The sequence below is a fragment of the Zophobas morio genome, unplaced genomic scaffold (assembly GCF_036711695.1).
Source record: "Zophobas morio isolate AGI-343-1 ecotype UQ-CSIRO unplaced genomic scaffold, CSIRO_AGI_Zmor_V1 ptg000021l, whole genome shotgun sequence".
In the NCBI taxonomy this organism is placed as follows: Eukaryota; Metazoa; Arthropoda; class Insecta; order Coleoptera; family Tenebrionidae; genus Zophobas; species Zophobas morio.
Window position 1 is genome coordinate 9,768,720 of NW_026972126.1, and position 25,931 is coordinate 9,794,650.

At 32.4% G+C, this 25,931-nt stretch overlaps 3 protein-coding genes across 5 annotated transcripts in view; 2 read left to right on the forward strand and 1 right to left on the reverse strand.

The window, feature by feature from the left end:
• The first annotated feature begins 99 nt into the window (after nucleotides 1–99).
• On the forward strand, nucleotides 100–2,244 carry LOC135132397 (uncharacterized). Of its 2 annotated transcripts, XM_064060473.1 has the most exons (10): nucleotides 101–271; nucleotides 317–441; nucleotides 494–605; nucleotides 833–1,102; nucleotides 1,152–1,215; nucleotides 1,269–1,410; nucleotides 1,459–1,520; nucleotides 1,571–1,594; nucleotides 1,644–2,102; nucleotides 2,155–2,244. In XM_064060473.1, exons 1-10 carry the CDS (start codon nucleotides 247–249, stop codon nucleotides 2,171–2,173), a joined length of 1,302 nt encoding a protein of 433 aa, XP_063916543.1. In that variant the 5' UTR covers nucleotides 101–246; the 3' UTR covers nucleotides 2,174–2,244. The 2 variants fall into 2 exon arrangements, with proteins under 2 accessions (XP_063916544.1, XP_063916543.1); XM_064060474.1 differs by lacking the exon at nucleotides 1,571–1,594 and having other exon boundaries at nucleotides 100–271; nucleotides 1,459–1,526.
• On the reverse strand, nucleotides 2,180–17,133 carry LOC135132396 (rab GTPase-binding effector protein 1). Of its 2 annotated transcripts, none has more exons than XM_064060472.1 (9): nucleotides 16,919–17,133; nucleotides 16,777–16,872; nucleotides 13,171–13,353; nucleotides 12,980–13,119; nucleotides 12,761–12,877; nucleotides 3,106–3,917; nucleotides 2,920–3,055; nucleotides 2,672–2,788; nucleotides 2,180–2,624 (listed from the first exon to the last, which is right to left on the reverse strand). In XM_064060472.1, exons 1-9 carry the CDS (start codon nucleotides 16,962–16,964, stop codon nucleotides 2,352–2,354), a joined length of 1,920 nt encoding a protein of 639 aa, XP_063916542.1. In that variant the 5' UTR covers nucleotides 16,965–17,133; the 3' UTR covers nucleotides 2,180–2,351. The 2 variants fall into 2 exon arrangements, with proteins under 2 accessions (XP_063916542.1, XP_063916541.1); XM_064060471.1 differs by having other exon boundaries at nucleotides 12,743–12,877.
• A 274-nt stretch (nucleotides 17,134–17,407) lies between these two features.
• Nucleotides 17,408–25,931, forward strand: part of S6kl (S6 Kinase Like) — a 98,305-nt gene continuing 89,781 nt past the window's right edge. Inside the window, exons 1-2 of the mRNA XM_064061510.1 lie at nucleotides 17,408–17,626; nucleotides 17,709–17,809. Coding sequence (XP_063917580.1) covers nucleotides 17,540–17,626; nucleotides 17,709–17,809 — 188 coding nt within the window. The 5' untranslated portion in view covers nucleotides 17,408–17,539. The remainder of the gene's footprint in view (nucleotides 17,627–17,708; nucleotides 17,810–25,931) is intronic.

Genomic DNA, 25,931 nt, shown 5'->3' on the forward strand with positions numbered 1-25,931 from the left:
AATGAACGACTTTTAACGGCTGAATTCATCCGTTCACTCATTTAGTTCAAATTCCGCGCCTCAATCACAACGGTTATTTCAACAGGGATTTTTGGTCAATCAGGACAACGACACTTTGACATTTGGGGAGTGTTTGCGTTTGCGAAGACATGTTGCTGATTTTTCCCGAAGGTTACTGTTTTGTTGTTATCAATAAAACCGCTGATTTGAAAAAAATGCCGACTTTTTAATTGGACTGCAACAAATATGGGTGACAATGGTGACGACAGAGGTGCGTATAAATTTTAGAGTTTATTTCTCTTCACATTTTTTCTAGTGGTGTTGCAAAACACTGACGAACTCCAAGAAGCGTTGGCCGAGTTAAAAAACAAGAATGTAGAGCTAAAGAAGATCATTAGTTACATTCAGACCGATAATTCATCATATAAGCAGAAATACAAAGTGTGTTGTTGGTGCATTTGTTGAAATTTTGTGTAAATGTTTGTTTTTGTAGTGTATGAGAAAAAAGTTGCTTAATTTGACAGACTTACTCGAGAAAAATGCTAAAGTGTGCAACCAGCTGTTTGACAATGCTAAATGTGCGCTACAGTTGAGCCGAGTTTCAAGTATGTATATGCACAATTCAGGCGTTCTTGATAGGAATCCGCTTATAGCTTGAAGGGGCAAGCTTAATTTAGTACATTCTAATTGCAACATAAATTTTTTATTGTTTTTGACAGTTAAGTTTCCCTCGTCAAGCTAAAAGCAGTGGCGTTAACAGAGTTTCTACATTTCTATCTGTTTCCATGATATGATGCCATACATATTCTCATTATTCAAATTTAAATTTTAGTGATTAACAGCCCAGTATCACAAAGGACAGGTATCCCTCTGAGATATAACAACCCCAAAGATGAATTTTCAGTACAGTTGATGAAAAGTGCCGCTTCGCGTAATTTGGACGTGGAACATGCAGATATTGAGAATTTCGGGACTGGTAGTCCCAAGGCAGGGCCTTCTGGGATAGTTACGTCATCTACTAGTTCAAGTAGTCATGTGAGAACCATCAAAGTGCGTAAGCTGCATATAGAACCCTTGAATATGAAGGAATTTGAGCAAATTGGTATTGTGCATAACTCTAATGTAATTTTTAAATTAACTACAATTTCCAGAAGCTGACAATGAGGACCATGACGTGGAGGTTTCAAATACCGGAATTCGTTCTATACCAGAAGAGTTTGAATATATTTGACCTTTTTTTTTTTTCAATATTAACTATTAATTTGTAGACTTTCAACCATTATGGAAGAAAGTAGTAAGGCTCAAGAGCTGCTTGTTAAGATGGAAAGACTTCCAGCTGAATTGTTGGAAAGCCATCTAGGTAAAAAAAAGAATACGCCACTTTCAAATAATTCTTCAATTAATGTTGATGTATGTTAATTAAAATTTCCTAGTCCTGGAATAATGAATAAGTTTCAGGGAGACCTTTTAAATGATCCAGCTTTTGCTTCAACACCCTTAAAAATAGATACAATGAGAAAGTATATGTACGTACACTTTAAATACACTTACACTAACTGTTCTTTTTCAGGTTGGATTTGATCTACACACCAAAGTACTACTTATTTTTGTGCACAACATAATCACTGTTTCATTTATTGCAGATTCGGAAATTGCGAGAATAATTTGTACCAGTTTGTCAATCCTAGGAAAAAAATAACAAGAAGTTGTACTAGTAGCGGTAGTAAGCCTAGTTCAAGCAACACCTTACTATCACCAAAGAAGGAAAAAATTAGTTTAGGGAGTAACAGAGACAGTAAAGTGAATGATTCTCCAAGCAGAAGTGTTAGCAGTTCCTATAAGGAAAATTCAATATCCCTAAAAAAAGAAAAATCAATATACCTACAAAAAGGGAAAAAGGCGACTTTAGAAAAAGAAAGAAAATCATTAACTCCACAAAAAGAAAATTCTCTTACAAAGAACAGAAAAAGACAATTGAATACCCCTGCAAAGAAAACTAAAGCTAAAAGAAAAAAGTCCATCCCTGAAGTATCTCCACGAAGACATCCAAGACTTGCACGTCGTGCACGACCCACAAACTTAAAAGAGGAAACACTGAGAGAGTGAGTTGCATAAATCACAAGTGATGTAATTTTTACTCTTCATTTTTTTTAGGAAGAAGAGAAGAAACTGAGGCAAGTGCACGAAGACGTATTTATTTTTTGTTTCATAATTTCAACTATTTCATTAAATTATTTTCATAAATCATAATTTTTCATTTTTTAAAATATTTTCGAAGTTCATAGACTATACGTTTGGAATACAGTAATAAAATTAGTTAACATTTGAATATTTCTGAAAGTGCCCCCTCATCAAGTCATGGGTGGAGCTTCACTAAAGTAAGGTGCAGAGGATTTGACTAGTAAGGTATGACATACATCACAAACTCTTGATGGAAGCATACTAGCCCCACTTTCCACAGTTCGAGTCAAACAGCTCTGGCAGAAAATCTGGCCGCAGTGCTTGCAGTGTTCCTTGCGTTTAGACCCGGCGAATTCTGAATGGCAACTTGGACAGTTTTTTACGTCTTCTTCGTGTTGCCATCTAACCTGGGTATCTGACTCCCGAATTTTTTCCAGTTGGACCTGAAATTAAAGTGTGAGGTGTGCAAAGCGACATTTGCAAGTAGTACCTGTAGACTCTGCGACAGTCTTACAAAATCTTTCTGGACGGTTTCACTTGTGTCAAGTTCTTGTTGAAGAGACGACACGCGAGTCCGCAGTTCGCTGTTCTGCTCCTCCAAATGTTTCTGTAAACATATTTTTCAATTTTTATTTTAAATAATAAGTTGGAAGTTGTATTTTTTCATAAAATCACCCTCTTACGTGTATTTAGTTTTTCTTAGTTTAAATACAATATCTTGGACACAGTTTTACTTACTTTGATTGTAAGCACATCATGTATTTGTTTTTGTAATTCTTCAATTTTGACCAAATTGGCTTTTTCCGAATTCTCTAGTTTCTCTTGATTTGCTAAATAAAGTTTCTTTTCTTTTTCTAATTGGTGCTTTTGTTTCCTGTAACAAACTACAAATAAAACAAGTAACACCCTGACACTGACACTCACTTCAATAAATCAATCTCTTGAGCCAAATTATTTTCAATCAATTCTTTTTCATGTTGATCGTTCGTGATTTGGTCTCTCAGCAACAAAATATCCGACTGCAACGTATTCACTTTTTCCTCCGCCGCTTCTTTACCAATTTTCGCGATGATCAAGTCCTGGTGGTGCTTTAAAACCAGTTCGTGTAATTCCTCCACAGTGTTAGGCAGATTGATGGCCTCGCTTTGCAACTCCTGGGAATGGATGGTGTACTTCCCAACCAAATTATCGTTTTCTTTTTGCAACGCAGTCAGCTCCTCCTGAATTTTCTCCCTCCCTTTCGTTAGTCGTTTCAGCATCTCGTTCATTTCACTACACGTCTGCTGAAACATCTGCCTCAACTCCTTCAAGTCTTGCTCGGCGCACTCCGTGCTCCTCGTCAATTCGGCGACTTGTTGTTTGTGCTCTTCTTTCTTCTCGTTCCACTTTTCTTCCATTTCTTTTCTAAAACCGATTTCTTTCAGTAAGTCTTCTTTGTGTCTTTCGGCGGCTTTGTCCGCCATTTGTACTTTGGCTTCAAGATCGGTGGTTTTCTTCTGCTCGGCAACGAGTTGGTCTTCATAGTTGCTGCACATATCACATGAAGTCGCATGTTTTGGGGAGTCGAAGGAGGTGTTGGTTGATACGTTATGGTCGTGGCGGTCTTGCTCCCGGTGACCGCATTCCCGACATTTCTGGAGTTGCTCATCGGTTGCTCTTAATTTTTCTTTAAGAGCTTGGATTTGGTCCTCGAGGGGGCCGATTAGTGACCGTAGCACTTCGGGGTCTTCTTGAGTCTGTTCACAGTACAATAAATTAGTGGGGGTTTATTGAAATAGTCCAGGAAAATTTGGTGTAAAATTGCAACTAGCGGACCAAATACTTGGCGTGAAAAGGCAAAGGAAGGAGCGAATTTTAGTTTTTTGCAAATAAATGGGTCACAACTGAGGTTTTTTATTTTTCTTTCTTTACTAAAAGAGTACAAAACTGTTAATTAATGTTGTACTGTGCGTACAAGAATAATGTCTTTATTCCCTAAAAAATTATGACGCCATCACAACGATAGACAGATGGAAACGGAAGTACACTTTTTCGTACGCTAGGAGTTATAAAACGTCGACAAAACATGAAAGTAGCCAGTCGCCCGATGGACTCGATTACAATAGGTAAAAAAATTGATCGAAGGTTCTTTCGATAGAACTTCCCTTACTCCTGAAATACAATAAAACAAACCCAGATTTTTCGAAAAATTATAAAATTTAATTTTGCCATTTAATTTTTTTATGAAAACCCTTATAAGTGAAAATAAAGATATGTACGCTGGGCGTACGATCCAAATGAGTTTTTCTTTAACAAAATTTTGTGATCACGTCATCAACATTTTTTGCAAAGACACTTATATCACTTTGGATAGGTGCAGTGTAATACTAATGATAAAAGTATTTTATTCCAAAATTTTCGGGTAGACGGAGTGAGTATCAGAAATTTAGAAACTTTTAGTGCAATGATAAATCACAAGTATAGGCTCATCATATTTTGCACTTTTTGGTTAGGATTTATTCGACAAAATTTTGAGATGACGTCATCAATTTTTTGGGAGGGGACAAACGAATAAATTTTGCTGAAGGATTTACCATGATTACGATAACCTTAAAATATTTACAAAATTTCAGAGTAATCAGTTTTGCAATTTCAAAGTTATGTTGCAAAATATTGTTATTCAGTTTTGATTTTTTCCAAAAGTTCTGAGAGGTGCGATTTTGTTTCTCGATCGAAAAGAACTCGAAAGCGATAAAATCTCGTTTGCTGATTGGTTGAGATGCTACATTTCTGTCACATTTCTCGATTCTGTCACGAAATCAAGTCTTCATGGAGTGATATTTTCTCGATAGCTCTGTGTAAAGTGATAAATTTTGGAGACATAACCTCGAAATTTATGTCAAAATAAAAGTTCAAAATCGTAATTCTGAGTTATAAGTTCTTAAAATTAAGGTACTTGTAAACTTTTGAGCATTTAATAAGCTTATATGCAAAGAATAAATGCAAACTTTTGCATTTAAAAGCAACGCAATGACATTTATCGCAAGTGATAATTTATCACTTCGATCGAGAAACAAAATCGCACCCCACTGGATGTCTAGACACGGATTCGCACACCACAAGTGCACAAGTTTATTACAAATTTTGGAGATGACGTCATTCCATTGGTGGCGGGGATGATAAGCGAAATTTTAGTCCAGAGGCAAAGTCATTTAATAGATAAGGTTGCCACATTGGGATGCCATTTTGATACGTCACAAGGGGCTCTCAAATGGCGCGAAAATTGCCCGTTTTAAATACTCGAGTAACGCACTAAAAACGGAAACTTTTAATCAAGTGACCGCTTCTACTTCGCAAATTTCAATCCTGTGCACGGTTGTAGAATAGATAGGTTGATACACTAGCATACATTTGCATATCCCTGGTCAGCGACGCCAATTGCCGATCGCGTCGCCTGTTTTTTGACGTTTTAGGGACACAGAACTCTATAGGCATCTGTCTATAACCGATGTAATTAATAAAAGAAATCCTACTTATCGACTCCGAAAAATGTCATTTACAAATTTTGTATTGTTCATAAAGCAATATAAACGAAAATCCCCAAAATAACTAGAACGATTTCCGCTCAACAAGGTAGAGGCGCTAGCTGTATGTGTCCTTTCCATGGATATAGGGATCGAAAAGAAGCGTCGCCACCCCAAGCCATTAGTGTACAAACCTATCTATTCTACAACCGTGATCCTGTGCACGGTTGTAGAATAGATAGGTTGATACACTAGCATACATTTGCATATCCCTGGTCAGCGACGCCAATTGCCGATCGCGTCGCCTGGTTTTTGACGTTTTAGGGACACAGAACTCTATAGGCATCTGTCTATAACCGATGTAATTAATAAAAGAAATCGTATTTATCGACTCCGATCAAATGTCATTTACAAATTTTGTATTGTTCATAAAGCAATGTAAACCAAAATCCCTAAAATAACTAGAACGATTTCCGCTCGACAAGGTAGAGGCGCTAGCTGTCTGTGTCCTTTCCATGGATATAGGGATCGAAAAAAAGCGTCGCCATCCCAAGCCATTAGTGTACAAACCTATCTATTCTACAACCGTGATCCTGTGTAAAGAACAATTTAATAAACCTCAAGAAAAATGTTTTGCTGTCAGTAGAACTTGAAAATAGCAAATGCGACACTATTAACTGATTTTTTTTTATGCAAAAAAATCTGAAAATCTGCATTTATATACTGGTTTACTTTTTCCTTTCTAGTAATATATCAAAACATTTCATTTTAGCTTAAACACAAATATTTTTTTTTTGTTAGGTAAACACCACTTTAATTCACTGTAATATTAAACTTGTGAAAATATTACAACTAAACATTAACACTACTGGTAAGTAAAAATACATAAAATTTTATAATAATTTTTATTTACATACGACATCAGTTTTATCTAATTTTTTATACTTTTGTTTATGTTCAGATTTATTATTTAAATATTTAATTCTAATTAAAGTTCTCTGTTTTAAAAAAGCCCTTGTGATTTCTTCGTATATAAAACACGAGGCAAAATAGGGTTACACGAGTCGCAGTACTAACACCAAACGTCAGAATTAGCGGTACAGATCGTACAGATTACAGGCATCAGCTGATCGGTCACACCAACTCAAAATTACAAGTTACTAAAAATTCCCAAGTAATACGAACCTCATTTTGACGTCACATGGGGCTGACACCTCTCCTCCCCCGTAAGCGATTTTGCCCACATACTCGTTTATGTGGTAACCTGTTCTCTATTAACTAACCTTGGTCCAGAGGTTACTGGTCTAATAAAAATGGATACAGACGCTAGACAGACAGACAGACGGAAACGGGAGACCATTTTTTTTCGTACACGTCGAGAAAATATAAAAGTGGCAATTCGGCCGATGGACTCGATTACTATACTTCCTTAGTTTACGCTTGGGAAGTACAATGTATAAGAAATTTTCCACGTTATGTCAGTAAGAATACAACGAATTTCTTTGAAACCGGGTAATTCACTGGATCCTATACATACATTTTATTAAATACTATGATTTTAATAAGAAAATGAGAAATATTCGGGGTAGAGGACAAAAGTATTTAAATTCTTATGCTGATTGTTTCTGAGGTCAACGTGACTTTTTACTTCCCGAGCGTAAGCGAAGGAAGTATTGTAATCGAGTCCATTGAACGAATTACCACTTTTTTTTTTTAATAATAATATCGAGTAAATTTTAGCGTCATTAAAAAAATATTTCCTCCTGCACTCTGTGATTAATGTTAATTGCGCTTTTAATTAATTGAAATACATATAGGGTGTTTCTTTTATTTTTTTTTATTTTACCCCTGCAACTTTTTTATTCTTAAAGATAAACCTATAGTTATGTGACAAATTTGTACCATTTTAAAGGATCTATGTGAGGTTAACCACAAAAAACAACCAATATTTAAAATCAATAATAAAAAAGTTATTTAGTAAAATATCTCAAAAATTGTCCATTTAATTCAAAATCTAGTTGCTTGAAAAACAGTTGAAAAATTGTTTCCATCACATAGATCTTTTCAAATAATGCAAATTTGCTCAAAGAACTACATGTTTATTTTTAAGAATAAAAGAGTTACAGGGGTTGTAACAAATAAAAGAGACACCCGTTATAATTAAAATCAGCCAACATTAATATGTAGAAGTAAAATTTTACTTACAATGCTCTTCTGGCACACAGCAATGTTTTGGTTAGTGTTAAAATTTTTAAGCTGCACTTAAGTTGATGAACGCTTAATAAAAGGTAAAATGTATCTACTTTGGGCTCTTACAAGGTGTTGAATACATTTTCAGAAAGTAATATCCCCATTTCCACTACTACACAGACTTATTTTGAAATTTTAGATATAACCCGTCCACAACTTTCTCGATATAACCCAATCGAATTTTTTTTAACAGTTTATAATAATCTTTTTTAATTTTGGTGTGATCTTTGCATAGCGTAATTTTAAAAATCAATATCTGAATTATTTATGGGAATTTCGGAACGCGGTTTTCACCACTGCTTCAGCCAATAAAATTCTATAAGTAACAGGCGAAATATTATCGACTTTTTTGTTGGAAATTAGTTCTTGGATACAAGCTTCTTCTACTCTCATTTTCGATAAAAAAAAAGTCGACAACGTTTGGAGAGAGGTCATATTAAAAATTTCATAATAATAGATCAAACGACCAAAGAGAGCCATGTATTTTTGAAAATTTGTCCATTTCTGAAGTAGATATGACCGGAGTAAAAATATTTTTTGTTCAACCAAAAGCGTTTTTGAACTAAAACTTAACAATTGACGGTAAAGTGACAAAACTAAAATTGAATAAATTGTATCGTCCATAATTAGCGGTCTTAAACAGTTTAATTCTTTTTTTTTTAGAATTATTTACATTTTTCGCATATCCAGGTTGTTACAATTACAAATGCAATAAATATTCCTAAAAATATAATAGACGCAAAAAAAACTAATTAATTATGTAAATATTAGAGGAGATCTTTTTACAGTGTAAATTCAGTACGAAACACTAGGTTTCCCGTTTCCGTCTGCCTGCCTGTCTGCCTCTCTGTCTCTCTCCTGTCTGTCTGCATTTTTATTAGACAGATAATCTTCGAAACTACTGAACTGTCAAATTTTATATGTTGATTACGGCCGTATATCGTGTAGATGGTAAAATGCTAAGCAAAATTTGGCTAATCATCCCTACCAACAATTTGTTGACGTCATCCCCAAAATTTATTATTTAAATTTTAAAAAATAAGATACCTCTTAACATGTGGTTTATGAACCCGTGTTAAGTTTTTATACTAGATATTCAGATTTTTGGAGAAAAAATCAAAGTTGCAACATCTTGCAATTTAACCAGATTTAACTTTGAAACTGCAAAACCGAATGCTTTGAAATTTTGCAAACGTTTCAAGGTTATCGTAACCGTGGTAAATTATTAATGATCCTCTAAAACAATAATAACATCATTTTAGAATTTTCCGAATTTTTCCTTAATTTATATTGACCAAATATTTCAAAAAGAAATTTCTAAATTGAAATGAGTAGAAAGTAAAATCGTACGTTTCACCACATATTTTTTTTTTCATTTATTTTAAGCTACTGTGTCATTTTTTTAAGCAAACACGTCAATTTTGACGTTGAAGCTTTAATTGCTTTTTTATAAAATAAAAAAGCCAATATTTGACGTGAAGTTTTTTTTAATTTTTTATATTTCACGCAATTTTTAAGATTATTTTTTAGAAAGTGGATTTCTATAGATTTTGACCATGATTCTAGCGCATCCATCTATATGGATCAATATCTGAATTAATTAAAGAAATTTCGGAACGCGGTTTTCACCACTATATTGTCGGCTTTTTTGTTGGAAATGAGTCCTTTGATACAAGCTTCTTTTACTCTCATTTTCGATTAAAAAAATGACAACGTTTTCTTTATAACTTATAGAGTTTTGTAAGCTGAAAACGGTGATGAAAACCGTGTTTCGAAATTTCTATAAGCAATTAAGATAGTGACTGTTAAAAATACGTGATGAAAAATTTCTAAAAAGAACTGTTAAAAAATACTGTGATTACGATTACGATTTCATAATATAGATCCGTTAATTATACTCTGAAAATGTATTGAACACTTCATGCGGCAAAGGCAGTGACTCCTTAAATGAATGTATTGAGGAAAAAAAGACCAAAGACGGCCATGTATTTTTGAAGATTTGTCCATTTACTCAGTTTCTATAAACTGCTGACTTTTGAGATTTTTACAAAAAAAATGAAAAAAAAACTTTTTCAGCGTCAAAATTGGCTTGTTTTCTTAAAAAAAAAAAGATAAAGCACCTTACTTACATTCAATAGAAAACAAAATGTGGGATGAAAAGTACCATTTTACTTACTACTAATTTGCCCCTTTTTTGGTATTATATGTATTTAATTTTATAGGACTGCATATTCCTGTAAGTGTGATTCATGAATCTGTGTCGAGTTTTCACCCCAGACATCCAGATTTTTGAGAAAAAAATCAAAATTGTGTAACAACATTTTACAACTTAACTTTGAAAACTTGCATGCTCTTTAAGATTATTGTAAGCATAGTAAATCGTTCATAATTTTTTTTTCGTTTATGGCCTCCTAACAATGATGGCGCCATTTTATAATTTTGCAGAATAAATGATCCTTAAATTTTATAAAATTACATACTCCATGTACGTGTAATTTAGAATCTGAAATATTCCGTACGTTTTAAGGTTATAAGAAAGATTATAAATCGTTAATCAAAATTTGTTCGATTAAGGTCTTCCCAAAAAATTATGACGTCATTTTAGAATTCTACCGAACAAATATTCTTTAAATTTTATAAAATAACATACTCCTGTATGTGTAATTTATGAATCCGTGTTACCCTTTTACCCTTAGTATCCAGATTTTTGGAAAAAAAAAATCAACATTGTATAATAATATTTTATAATTTAACTTTGAAATTGGAAAAACCGAATGCTGTGAAATCATGAAGATATTTTGCTGTATTTGTTCGGTTGTACTTGAGGGGCGAGGGAAGTTGTGAGTAAAATTATTTTAGAACAATTTTTTAATCTCCAAAATGATTTCGAATGTCAAAATAAAAAGATATCTTTAGACTGAATCTCATAATACATATCTATGATATGTATAGGGTGTCTCACCTAAAACTCCGCGGATTAATATCTTGAGAACGGATAAAGATATTGAAATTCTTTAAAAGCCATTTTTTTAGCTTGAATATATGGTGTGGGCGTCGCAACGCAAACTTATATTTTTTAAATTGCAACGTATATTTTTTTAACGGATTTTGATACAATCGTATACATACTTACTTCATTTTCAGTTAAAAAAAAATTAAATTTACAAATATAAATTTTTTTATGACAGTTCGAATATATGTTAAAATAACTACTTTTGAAAGAGATCTTATTGATTATAAAATACAGAGCAATTGCTTCATTTCACACAACTTTAATTTTTTTATGTTTATAAATTGCAATTTTTTTATCAACTAATGAAATGAATAACTAACTATACATCATTGTAATCGCAATTTAATGGTCTATCAAAACACGTCAAAAAATATGTAGGTTGGTCACGCCACATATGCGTCATATCCACAATGTACTGTAAATTTCCCGTTTAAAGTCAAAAACAGTGGCGTTTACAGAATGTCAATATCTCTATCCGCTCTTCAAGATATTAGGCCACGGAGTTTTAGCTGAAACACCCTGTACATTAAATTTCAAAGCAAATTTTTCCATTATTAGAGCACCAACGAAGAAACTGAGAAAGTTCCAAGTGATGACGTAGGTGATAAGAAAATGTTCGAAAACTACCTGTCTATGGTGTATTAATTTAAAAGTAGTGAAAAATCCGTACTCAATTAAGAAAAAAAATCTTAGGAAGTCAGGCATAGCGACTAACGCATATTATTAATCCATACTTTACCAAAAAGTTGTGCCATTCCACACAGTTTTAGAAAAATTAAGCCCAACTTGATGACTTTTTCAATTGAATATGTTATCGTGATGGACAATGCGTTATGTCAATTTGTCTAGAGAAACCACCAACCTCCAGGTTTAGTACCGATGTCACCGTTAGATTTCTGAACAATGCTGACTTGGACATATAGTTCACTCAAACATAATTTTGGGCTACAAATTAAACCTTTAACCGTGTCACTGTAAACGTACGTAACTGACACTATGTTATAAGAAATAGTGTATACGAATCTAAACTTCCCCCATATACCATTGTCAATATAATCCTATAGAAATAGTGTGGGGGTATTGTAAGATATTTTGATTAAATCATATTTTCACAAGGAAATCAACTTAGAATATAGTGGGTGTTTAATGGGTGGAATCTTTTTCTACATACAAGGTTAATAAACAACACATTTTTTCTAATTTCGATTTAAAACATAATGGTTAACTGTTTTGTATCCAGAACAAACGAAATAAAAACAACCTGCAGCCGCAAATATTATATTTATATACCGAAAGAATTCGACTATTAAGAACGTACAGAATAAATGGCGGAAGGAAAATAGCCATTTAAGAAAATTAAATTCTATTGATTTTGTCTCCTCAAAACAAAGGAGAGGACTAATTAATTAAGCTACAATGAAGCAAAATATTCTGAATATTATTATTATTATTATTTCTGATGCAAAACGAGTGCTCGTACCATAATTCAACTAGGTACACTTCCGTAGCTTCGTGTATAACAGTGAAAATCAAATCGAATTCATAATCCACCAGTGTTATTTTACAAAATTTACATGACAAAAGCGAAACCATTCAGACGCAACTTTTACTTATCCGCAATTTCAAAGGAAATATTTATTTGCAAAAAATTAAAATGCGACGTTTGCCAGTCTGATTTTAGGCGGTTTTAGTCAATGAGGCGAAAGCTGCACTAAAAATCTAAATTACTCCAGTTTTTCCTGTACTACGAAACTAAACAACGAAAATAAAAATGCTAAAGCAACGCAACACATACGTGATCACTGTTGTCTACCTTTCGAATGCTGTCATCTCCACTATCCTGACTCGTGAAAGCCTCAGCGCCTAACTTTTTCGCAATTCCTTTTGTCAAGGCATTGAGAACAACACTAGGAGCTAAACTGCTCGATTCCTAAAAAACATAAATTACAATCTCCTGTGGCAAATATAAACGCTACCTGTCCAAACATGGCTACGTTACTGATAATAATGTAAATTAGGCACGAATAATTACCTGAGCTGCGTGGTGGGGTGACTGTTGTTTTTGTTGTTTCAAAACCAAAATCTCATTTTGTAGCTGCTGGATATACTGTTGCAAATTTTTAAGCTCTCTATCGTACAAACTTCTCGTGGAACTCGATTCTTCAACGGTTTCTTTAACATTTTACAGATTAGCTGTTGCTACTACGGTTTGAAAAAGCTCACCATGAACTAGCTGCTGTAAAGATGCGATTTCTTCGTTTGCTTTTCGTTTTTCTTGCTCGAAACTGTTCTCTAACGTCATTCCAGCAATTACTAATTGACTTTTCAAGTCGTCTAACTCTCGCTTTAATTCAACTATCTCGGAATTGAGTCGAGCGTTTTCGTGATTTCTTCTCATCAATTCATCTAGATGAAATATAATCAATTTAAGTATAATGCTCGAAACGCGAAAATGTGGAAAATATCTGCTGGAAACGTACGAAGCAGCTAAAAATGTTTTATATTTCTTTACCGGAAACTAAGAAGTATTGTAATACAGTTATTTTAAAATTCTATAAAGTAATTTTTTATGCTAGTGCACAACAAACAAATGATAGCGGAAATTTAAAAATTGTATTATTTCATTAATTCATTTTGAGCCTGTTATCTCCTCTGAATTTACAACAGTACTGATACTGTTTACCCATATTTATTAAAGAGTGCTTCCTGTTCTGGATTATTTGATAAACTGCCTACTACAAAAGATAATGCTGTTAAATTTGTACTGCCGAGCCCATATTTAGAAAATTGTTTACGATCATATCAGAAAAAACATTGTGATTATAAATAGTCGTTCACTCAATTTGTTTGTTTATTTTATGCTTCGTTGAGGTGGACTTAACTAATTAAAAATATGCCGAATTAATATTCTATTGTACAGGTGCAGCCAACCTGATAAACAAACACTTATGTAATATAAAACATCACTCTGTATATTTATCCTACATTATTGTTAAATTTGTTATTTCATGCGATTGAAAAAAGTCCTCTAGTGGGCTATGAAATTTACTAAAATAATGATGTTGGCATTACTGTTATTTCTTGCCAACATCATATTTTATAAATAAATTTCATGGCCTACTAGAGGTTTTTTTTAATCATATGCTTCTTATCTCATTGTAGAGTTAGTGCCCATTTTTGAATCACTATGTATACAAAAATAATAATAATGCAAAAAAATTCAAATGCATCACAAATTATTGTTAAAATTGCGAAATAGTTGTCATACATTCTTTGACTTCTAATGCAAATTCGCAATGTGTGAAGTAAGGTTTTTAGCGCCTTCAACGAACCATAAATCTTAATTTACACAAATCTCAAGGATTGGCTGAAGATTGAGAAATCCATTTCATCAAGTCGTTATTTTATTTATTTTTTATTCTACGATTTCATCAAATATCGTTTAATATGTAGTGCACAATATCCATTTTGTCTAGCTAATAATTCTTTCAGAAAAAAAAGAGAAATAAACGAAAATGGACATACATGTTTTGAAGAAATTTCAAATCATAAGTCTAAATACTGCTGTAGAACATTTTTTTAGTATTATTTATGAAGTAATACCTACATTATCATCATAGGGACGAATTGCCACTTTTATGTTTTCTCGACATTTCATGACCCTTTCAGTACGAAAAAAGTGGTCTCCCGTTTCCGTCTGTCTGTCTGTCTGTCTGTATCCATTTTTGTTAGACACGTAATCTCCGAAAAAAAATGTGTTGTCAAATTTTGTATGTATGTTAAAAATATCATGTAGATGGTTAAATACTAGCCAAAATTTAGCTAATCATCCCCACCAACAATTTGATGACGTCATCTCAATAAACCGTATTTTAAAATGAGTTGAATGTTATACAAAAATATACTCCTATACTTGTAAAATAAGAATTATAATGTTTATAACATTTTGTTCCATTGTGGTTTAATCAATAATTTTAGTCCTCTGTTTTGAGAAGACAAACTCATTCAAATCAATAGAGAAGTATGTATTCTGAAATTATGCCCCGCCCTTTGCTCTAACAACGAATGAAAAATTCATCACAATTGAGATCGAGGCGGGTGGGTGGGGCTTAATCTTTGAACCACAGGATAGTTAAACATGTTTTCAGTTTCTTGTTGGAAAAAGACTTCATATACTAAGAAAAAATGGACCAAATATAAGACCCGCCCACCCACCCCTTCTCAATTGTGATGAATATTTTATTCATTGTAAACTGAACTTCTCTACAAGAAACTCCCCTATGAAATATGTTTTTAAAAGGGTATAATTTTTTAGAGAAATATTGATGTTAAAATTAAACTCCGCCCTTCGGTCTGATTAGGAATGAAAATCTCATCACAATTGAGATCGAAAAATTGAAAAAAAAAGAAATTTAAAAAACAAAAAATTATAAAATCGGAGCAGTGACAAATTGTAAAAATAAAGAAAATAAAAAATTGAAAACTCGAGAAACTCAATTTGAAAAATTGCAAAATCTAGAAATTGAATTGAAAAATTAAATTTAAACTTCAAAACTCGAAAAAATTAAGGAACAAAAAAATGAAAAATTAAAGAGAAAATTCAAGTCAAATAAGCTGCGGGAACGTTATTTACGCCCCTGGTTTTTACTTTATAGAGGTTATCAGAAAACAAAAATTACAAAAAAAAATATATAATTTTTCAGAGAAGCGGGATTTATTTGGCTGCACTTCAGGGGCGAGGGAAGTTCTGTTGAAATAACCTTCGACCAATTTTTTTGTTGCTTATGGGCATTATGGAAGTGAAGAAGACGTTTTGATATAACATCACGTAAAAATCGAATATAAAATTTATGTTATGACAGTCTAAACTGAGTCATGGCGAAAATGGTGAAAGTTTTAAAAAGTGTAGCACAATAGAACGTATAATTAAAAAAAAAAATCTGTAAATTTATTTACACAAAACTTCCTACACGTCTAAAACATACCTGACAAATATGGCAAGGACAATGTAATAATAATTATATGCTATGTTTCTACAAATTTAGACAGAAATTAATGACCAGTTTCTGAGGTAATTGTTTTAAATTTTTTCAACGGCTAGTCATTTAATAATTTTTGAGACGACGTCATCGAGTTTTTGGGAAGAATGAATAGAGTTGGCAGTGGAATAATCTTAATCTTAATTGTCCACAGAAAATAAACAATCAGATCAGCGTTTTCGTACCTAGAAGTTGTGAAATGTCAAAAAAACCATTACATATTTTTTTAACCTCACACAGTAAAAATATTAATATTAATCTTAGCCGTTATCAATATATTGTTGACAAGGAAAGGAATTGGATGAAACACTACACATTTTTATAAAACCAACACTGTTGAACTTGAATTTAAAAAATTATCTGCCACGTCACAATTTTTTGCAAATCTTTTATGAAGTAAAAGAAACTACTGATTGTTTATCACTCATCAGATACATATCACAACATAAACATTTTCATGAGTAAAATCAGTGAAAACTGTCTGGGGAAAGCAAAATTTTTCATCCTCCAATATTTCAATACTGACTTAAAATAAAAAAGGAGCGTGGACTAAGAACCAAGACATACAATAATGTATCTAATGAAAGTCCAATCTGATAGCAAATTATAAAAATAAATTATGAATATGGACCACAAATTTCAAAATTTGGTAAAAACTGAGGTTTACCCCTTCTACCTATAATTTGTGGCTCAGATCGCGATTTTAAAAAAATATTCTCGATCTAAAACTCCGAAAGTACAGTTCCGGCTGCCCAATACATTTTGCATAGTAACGTTTTGTTCAGTTTACCTTCTTTCTGAAGGAAGAGTTCTTTCATTTTGGCTCGTTGGACGTTGAATTCATCCTGGATTCTTTTCTTTTCCGCTTCCAGTTTTTTGATTTGCTCTAAAAATAACCGATTAGATCTAATTTTAGCGTGAAACCCAAATACCTTCAACATTTTCAACACAATTTTCTTGTTCCTCACCCAGTTCCATTGATTTGTTTACTAACACAAACAAATTACCATGCTATGTTTTTACAACAGGAATTGACTCAGTTTCATGAATATTAAACTGTGCACTCGAATGATCTTACTTTATTGGTGTTTTATTTCCCTAAAAAGTACCACAAATATTAATCATAACCTATAATGCACTTGTCATCGAAACGTCAAACTTGTTGAAATGTCAGGAGCGAGTAGAGCGGGAAATTTAAATTCCAATTAACAATAAACCACACTTTGCACTAAAGCAATAATAATTTTATTGTGTTTGTGGTTTAATAAATGAGTTTTATTAAGTTGTGATTTTTAAAATCCCATAATTTGTTAAGTTCGCACTTTACGAAATAAAACGCGATGGACGTGTTATTGCTTATTCCAGTAGATGTCTCCGTACCTATCGATAAGTTTCCCAAACAGGAAATTTCATTGCCGATAACTTTTGGTCTTTGTATGTCAAAAATTTGACAAAGGTTTATTACCTTAATTTTGAGGTCAACGTAGAGTGGAAATGTTTGTAGTTTTGGGAAAGAGAGAAGCCCATAATCGAAACGTTCCAACCGTATTTACATGGGAAATACAAGTCCGAAGCCATCAAATTTAAGTCAAAGTAGCGTTGATGGTGTTTACATACAAAGAGGAGAGGATTTATGTCAGGTGAGTCAAATAACCTGTATTGTGTTTTTGTTTACTGCGTCATAATTTAAACATTTTTCTAACCAAATAATTCGCTTTGTAGAATCTGAACAGCAGCCTCAGTGGACGTTCTTTTGCGAGTGTTAGCAGCCACCAGTCGACTTACAGTGTATCGAGGCCTTGGTCCAGAGTCTCCAGAAGAAGGTAAAGCGTTTAATTTTTTCTGCTAGGCTGTTGACATGACAATGATTAATCAGTTTAGACTACAAAGAAACCGCGGATTCGGTTGTATTATATACAAACAGGGTTGACTGAACTTAGTTTGGACACAAACCCTGAAGCTATTAATTATGCGCCCTGTCATCAAATTTACCACCTAAAAAGATTCGTCAATATTTGGGTAATTTTAGGACTGTACTTTGTTGTAGTCGGTCTTCTTTTTTCTGACGTGTTGAATTGAGTCATCTTTGCTATTTTTATACAACTATCTTTATCTTGTTAAAGGGTGAAAATTGTTCTGGAGGTATCTGACGCAATGTTTACACGTGTTTCAGATGCACTCTTTCTCATTTGCCTATTGGCGAAGTCGTTAAATGCTGAACATATAATGGAATAAGTAAAAGTTGCACAATTTTGAGTACTTTCATTAGTGCTGTTAGGGCCAAATAATACCCTTGGGTAACACCATATTCATAATCATAATGAAATATTTAATATAACGTTTAACTAAAAAAGCAAACCCAATTGTTGAATGTTTTAATACGTGTTTGTTTACACGCATATCATGGTCCTATCACTATAAATTAACCTTTAGGTATTTGTTTAAGTCTATTTTTGAAGTGAGTAGTTATTTTAAGATATTTTACATTAGTTCATTGACTCTGTAATTTTTTTACAAAAAATAAATTATCAATTGTAAAAAAGTGTTCGAGTAATAATAACATTGTTGCCGTGTTTTATATTAACTTGTAATTGTGTCACCGACTGTACCCTTACCCTACTTATCTCTTGAAACAGTCGATTGATGCTCGAGGCGCATTTCATCACTCGGAACCGGAAATACGGGCGTTCATTATAATTCATCTGCAGTTGTGTCAAGCATATAATTTAATCAAGGTTCGAATTTCCATGAATATCGTAATTTTATCCCCATTTAAATTAATTAGAAACTATACTCGTACCGATGCTGTTCAATATCAACAAGATTTCCCTTTTTGATCGCGAATTATCCGTAAAAAGTAACCTTGAAGTTTTCATCCATTTTGATACCGATCGTCTGTATTTCGCAATTGTTGTCTCGTGTTAAAACTTGTTAGAACTACGCCAACACACTACACGTGCACGTATTAATCAGCGCGTAATTTGTATTTATTTATTTAATTGGGAGCGACACGTTTAGCTGCAGTTGAGTTTTATTGCTTGTACATTTCTAGTATTACTTAACTTGGCGCGGTTATGGTTATTTGCATGTCGTTATTTTTTACAGTCTGATAATTGCGGTGTGAACTTCGTTGCGTTTTCACAGTTTTGGGCGAAATTTTTTGCACCGGCAGTGACAAGATTTCAGGAATTTATTCGCAGTTGGATTGTTTTTGTAAAAGTAAAATATTATCAGTACTTGTTTACTGAGTCATGTGTAGTTGTTTGACATTTGGTTAATTTTATGAATTAAAAAACGTGCAAACAGGTTTGTCGGCGGAGTCATTCTGTCTGTTGTTGTTTACTATTATCCGCAAATTGTTTTTAATCTATGATTGTGCTCGACTATTGTTTGTTATGATGAATAAACTACAATGTAATCTAAGGTATATGATGACGTGACGAAAAACCTAATTTAATGTGGAATTCGGGGAAATCAAATCCGAAAACAGCGTCATTGTTGTGAATAACACGACACGGGGTTTTTGGCACGTGTGTTTTGATGCAGAAGGTGTGTTATTTTGTTGCCAACTGAATATGGTTTATTCGTTTTTCTAACTTAATCCTTGAACCGTCTTTTTTCGTTGGCTGTTCTAATTGTTTTCTTATTTTAAGTCTGATGTAAACTGACAACGCCGCTTGAATATAATAATTATTATTTAATGTTATAAATGGAAATGCAGCTGTGCTATGTATTGTAACGGTAATCTGTAAATATTATGTACTTGGAGAAAGGAAAAACCATTAAACTTAAACATATTTGCAGATAAATGTAATAAAATTATGCAAATATGTACTTCCCAAGTGTAATTACATACTTTAAGGTGTCGTAAATCCATTTGTGAATTATTATTTTATTGATAAACCGTCAGTATTTGTTGTCTTCGATAATGGAAAATCGGGGATTAAACAAGTTTTTCGTGCGATCATTGGCTATTCACAATTTGGAATTTTTGATAGGGACATTCGATAAGTACATGTTGCACAACTTTCGTGAAAATGTTCATCTGTGAGTCATCAGTGTGCTAAAATTAGCATATAATAGTAATAGTGCAGGAATTGCATTTTTATCGCTTTAATAATTTATGGAAATAATGTATGTATAGTCGAATTAAACTAGTGTGATTATGACAGAAAGGAGTTATTAAATTGATTTATATTTCGTTGATTTTAATAATAATCATTATTATAGACTGTAGAGTGTAGAAACAGAAGCAGACAACAAATTTTATTTTTTCGTAAATAAAAAATATCATTGTAATGCGTTTTATACCATGATCACAAATCAACAAACTTGTCCTTTTGAAACTTCTTGCCTGATAAATTTTATTGCATTGTTATTAATGTTTAGTGAGTATTGTTTTTTTTTTATGAATTTTATTTAAGTTCTGCCCAAATCAGTTAAGTAGCATTAATGTTAACAGAGGTAGAACTGAATGTCTGTTGTTAGGCCATGCAGTAGTCAGTTTTGAAACTTTTATTGAAATTTTCCTTACTAGTACATACTTTCAAAAGTTGTTTCTGTGTGTAATACTCGTCAAAGAATAAATAATTTCTAAGAAGAAAAGTTTTAATTTCTTTTTTATTTCACGACCATATACTTAGGTTAGGTGTACAATATGAAAAAGTAGGTCTTCCGTTTTGTATCGGCTTTATTAGGCAGACAATTTGCGAAACTACGAAATTTTAGACGTATTCTCAGAATCATCTGTGTGAACATCTTTTTAAAAATTTGCTAAAATTATATAAAGTAAAATTCATTTAAAACGTACAAAATAAATTGTGATGAAAAAATTAAAATTGCGTAACAAAACTATAAAATTTACCTTAGAAACTACAAAACCGATTGCTTTGAAATTTTGTAGACTCTAATGTTATCGTGAATTCAATAATCAAAATTCGTCTTTCATTCCTTCGACAAACTAGATGGTGTCACTCTAAAATTTCAGTGAGAAAATCTTTCTTAAATTGTATACTGTAATTTTATTTGTGGTTTTATGATATTATTTAATTTGTATCCATATTTTTAATTATACATGTACTGGTCATCACAAAAAAATTGACGCAAATTTTAGATTTTGCCTTAGAATTTAACAAACGAACATAAAACTTTATGTAGTCACCCTCTCCAGAAAATTAATGACGTCATGCTAAAAATTTCTTAGAAAACGTTTGTTAAAAAATGTGCTTCATAAGGCAACGTTGTTTCTGCTTTAGGAATATATTTTTATGTCATAGAACTAAATTAAATTAAACATACAGTATGTTAAAAAATGCTGTAAAATGTTGGACAGAATCTAGTTGTTGATTTTATTTTTTTATGATGACCCCTTAAAGTGTATTAAAAAGAAGCATGCTATGCGTGTGTTTCAATAATAGTATTCTCCAATTTTCGGGAAAATGGGGGTAAACCGTTGTTAATTTAATCAATAAAATAAATTGCGTTTTCGTGAATTTTTTTTTTTTTGAGTCGTCGTGTATAAGCAATTCTGAATTAAAAGTACGGCCGTCAGAATTTGCAAACTTTGTATAGCACAGTTATTATAAATAGGGCTTTGGTCGCTTATAATGAACGGCGTTCAGCATTTACAAAGTACGGCATTCGTTCGCATATAGGGTAAACAATAAAGACGGATTCATAAACCACAAGTATAAAAGTATGTTATTTTAAGAAATTTAAATAACAATTACTATGCAGAATTTTGAGATGACGCCATCACATTGTTTGTGAGGTTGGTTAGACCAATTTTGGTTAGCGCTTTATCGTCTGTATTATATTTTTAAAGTATGTACTGTACATGTAAAATTTGACAACAATGAGCCACTAGTTTCGGAGATTATCTGTCTAATATTGACACAGACGACAGACAGTCACACAACAGATAGACGGAATCGGAACACCCATATTATGGTAGATCTCGAAATTTTTGTCGTTTGACTTTGCTTACGCTTGGGAAGTATTGTAATCGAGTCCGTCGGCCCACTCTCTACTTTTACGGTTTCTCGACCTTTCATGACCCCTAGAGTACGAAGAAATAGGTCTCTCTTTTCTGTCTGTCTGTCTGTCTGTCTGCCTTCCCGATTTTTATTAGACATAATCTCCGAAAGTACTGGGCCGATTGTTGTCAAATTTTGTGTTTATATTTGAATATCATGTAGGTGGTAAAACGCTAACCAAAATTTGTCTAAACTTCCTTGCGTTTTAAATTGTATAAAATAACATAGTCCTACACATGTAGTTTATGATTCCGTATTGAGTTTTTACCCAAAACGTGCAGACTTTTGGAAAAAAAATCAAAATTATAAAACATTTTTGCAATTTAATTTTGAATCTGCAAAACCGAATGCTTTGAAATCTTGCAGATGTTTTAAAGTTATGATAAGCATGATACATTTTTGTTCAAAATGTATTTGCTCATCCCCCTAAAAAATTGTTGACGTCACCCCAAAATTTTGCTGAATAAATTCTATATTAAATGTGCAAAGTATGATGAGTATATACATGTGATTTATCACTGCACTAATATTTTTTAAATTTGCTTATAGGGGGTGTCTGAAAAAAATTAATGACCCAGTTAATTTATTGAATACTTTGAAATCTTGACGTTTTGAAGTTATTGCAAGCATGGTAACTTTTGAATCAAAATGTATACCTGTTTATCAACACCAAAAAATTGATGACGTCATCTCAAATTTTTGTCGAATAAATCCTATCTAAAATGTGCAAAATATAATCAGTCCATAATTGTAATTTATCATATTTTTTAGATTTGCTTATACAGGGTGACTCAAAAAAATTAATGAATCAGACAATTTATTATTGATCAAATTAAGAACGATCCACCCAATTTTCTCGAAAATGTGAGAATACGCTCGTCTTCATTGATAAGGTGAGAATTATAATAATAACATTCCGAATATTTTGTTCAGTTGAGACATTAATAATTTTGGTCATCTTTTTTGAGGCGATAAACTCATTCAAATAAAACAAATGTCTACGTGACATTCTTCCCATGTATTAACATAAACATTTGAAACACTACTGTAAATAACTATTACAATGTGCGTAGTTGTGCAGAGACCAGATTGTAATGTATGTTTGACTGTAAAAAGTCAGCTTGTTAGATATGTCCATTATTGTCCATATGTTTTATAATATAAAATCCTTTTCTGTGATTTAAACAAAACCTGCAATCTTGAAAAAGACTTGCTTTTTTGACGTGAAACAAATTAATATACGAGTAGACACTAAAGTTACGGTAACTAAATAAGAAGCGAAAGCAAATAGATATTAAATCGCTTATTGTTTGAAATTACTTAGTATTTAGTTGTTGGTAGAAAACCAACTTAAGTAACATACGTAGAGGTCAAAAACAATTGTTTACAGGTTAAAATTTTAAATTGCCCAAAGCATCCGTTGCAGCCCATCTCGACAGAAATCCTTCCAGCCGTCTGCCGGCCATTACATCCATTCGTTTTTCTGCAACTTTGCTCTAGCTATATCATTTAAAGCATTAAAATACAAGTCATGCTGTAATTTTAGTCGGACTTTGTAGAATTTAAATTCACAGTCGGTGATCACACATTAAGTACTGGGTGATATAACTGTCTACTAAGCTGTCCTGTCATTAAGGAGGGCATGTAGGAGGTCAAAAGTGGCACCTATTAAAAATCCATTTAGGAACGCATTGCAACAAAAATGAAACACTGCAATCTATAAAAATGGAAACAAGTTTTCACGTTAAAATTAATATTTCCAACAGTTGAAAAGGGTCTTTATATCCCGAAATACGTAAAGTTATAAAGATTGAATAAAGCAATAAGCGGTCGTTTCTTTTTATAGTTGCGTTATTATACTGTATATTATAATAAAACCGACAAAAATCGTCGCGTAATTGGTGCTGGGGGATCAACTGCCGGTTTCACCCCCGTTGTGAGAAAGGCAATTTGTTTGTGTGGCACCGACTAGAGCACGATTTCTATTGATCGCACCTTTATTTTGTGTTTTTCCATTTTAAAAACATTTTTTTTCATTCATTGTTTGTCGCATAATTAAAGAAACTATTAATAATATACACTAACTACTTTAACAAAATAGTATCCGGAAAATAGACAATTTTGTGTTTTTACTTACTTTTCGACTGAGAGATAATGAAAAATTAAAATGCAGAAACTTCCAGTAATAGTTTATTTTATCGTAGATATAACCATGTAATCGAGTAAATTGCATTTCAAATGAATATGACGTTAATAGACAGTAAATTAAACAATTCATGTGTTGTTTAATATTACATGATACATAAAAAAGACTTTATCTTTAACAGGATACACAATAAAATGTTTTTGTAAATTCAAATCAGAATTTGTTTCTTAATAATATTTAATGATTGAAACGACTGTAATACCGTTGCCTGATTTTGAAACGTCGAAAATTGGAAATTTTTATGTCACTTTACAAATGTAGCAAAAAGTTAAGTAGTTTAGTAAACCAAAGTTGCATCAAAATCATCATGCTTTAATTATACGTCGGTTTATGAAAACAAACCAGCTAGATGAAAACATGCTTGAACTGATAATTGTTACTTTCAGAGCGTAAGCTATGGTTATAGAAGCAGGTCAGAGGCGTGTCGTTACCTGGTTGTATTTACAATTAAATTTCTTTCACCTGTCCGTCATCTTTCGCGCAAAATTATTTTTCGTGGTAAATTACGTCTATTAATTTTTGTTTGTTTTCTTTGGAAAAAATTTAGAGAACGTAACATTTTGGGATTTCCCTTTTTCTACTGTCTCGTTGAATTTTTTCTTCTTTTTGGTATTTGGTTTATAAAGTAGAATATATGTTAAAAAAAAATTTAAAGCAGACAAACTAGGAGACGCTGTAATAGAAAAAGAATTGTAACGGTCCCTGCAAGAAGTTTATGTGACTATTGTTACACAGTTTTACGGTACCATGTAATCGAAAAAAAAAAGTTGTCTAGTCAGCCATGGAAATGGAATTCATTTCTTAAAAACTATTAACATTTCTTTATAATTAAACCACAAACGTACGACGATGGATAGCTTCACATTTTATGAAATTATTGCTATAAATTTTATTTTATTTGCATGAAACCACCGTAACTTAATGTGATTATCGTAAAAATATCGAAACGCAGACATATGTCTGTGCGAATAGGAGAAAGGGAGGATTTACCTCAGGTAGTCAGATTTCAGAAAGATGGGTTTCGGTGCCAAAATCCGAAAGCACCATAAAAGCCGGCTGCACTTTTGTATAGCCCTGCAAAAGCAAAACGGTTTTTATGATGGGGCACTATTGTGTCGCCGTCCAAAACCCTGACAAGGATACTGTCCCTCAGATTATTTACAAACATGTGTCCTGTGGCCTTGGCTAGATCCGTGTTTCTCTCCGGTGATTTATGAGATAATATTTACGCCAGAGATTCGTAAATTAAGCAGTATGGAAACTGCAGTTTTATTATTATAAAGATATCGCAGGATTGATAAAGAAGTATTTACTATTAATTTATTTTTACTAAAGGTAGTAAAGTAGTTTTCTTTATATAAATGCTAACAAACTGGTAGACGACATTAATTTCGAAAATGTGATATACATTGAAAAGAGCAGTAAAAGGTACACCTGGGGCCAAAAATAATGTCCGCCACTAATGGATCTGAGCTCAGCGGGGACTAATGCAAATGTCCAAAGCGCCCCAGAAAAGTAATGTTCTGACGTTGTTTAAAACTACCAAGAAAATGGCATGGTCACATTTGTTTTGTACAATTAAAATATTTTACCTAAAATTATATATGATAATTGTTGCAGTCGAAGGTAAAAAAAGTTGGTCACATTATTTGCAATTATTTTTATCTTATAAATTTTATAGTCTCAAACTTGAATTGTGGGCGA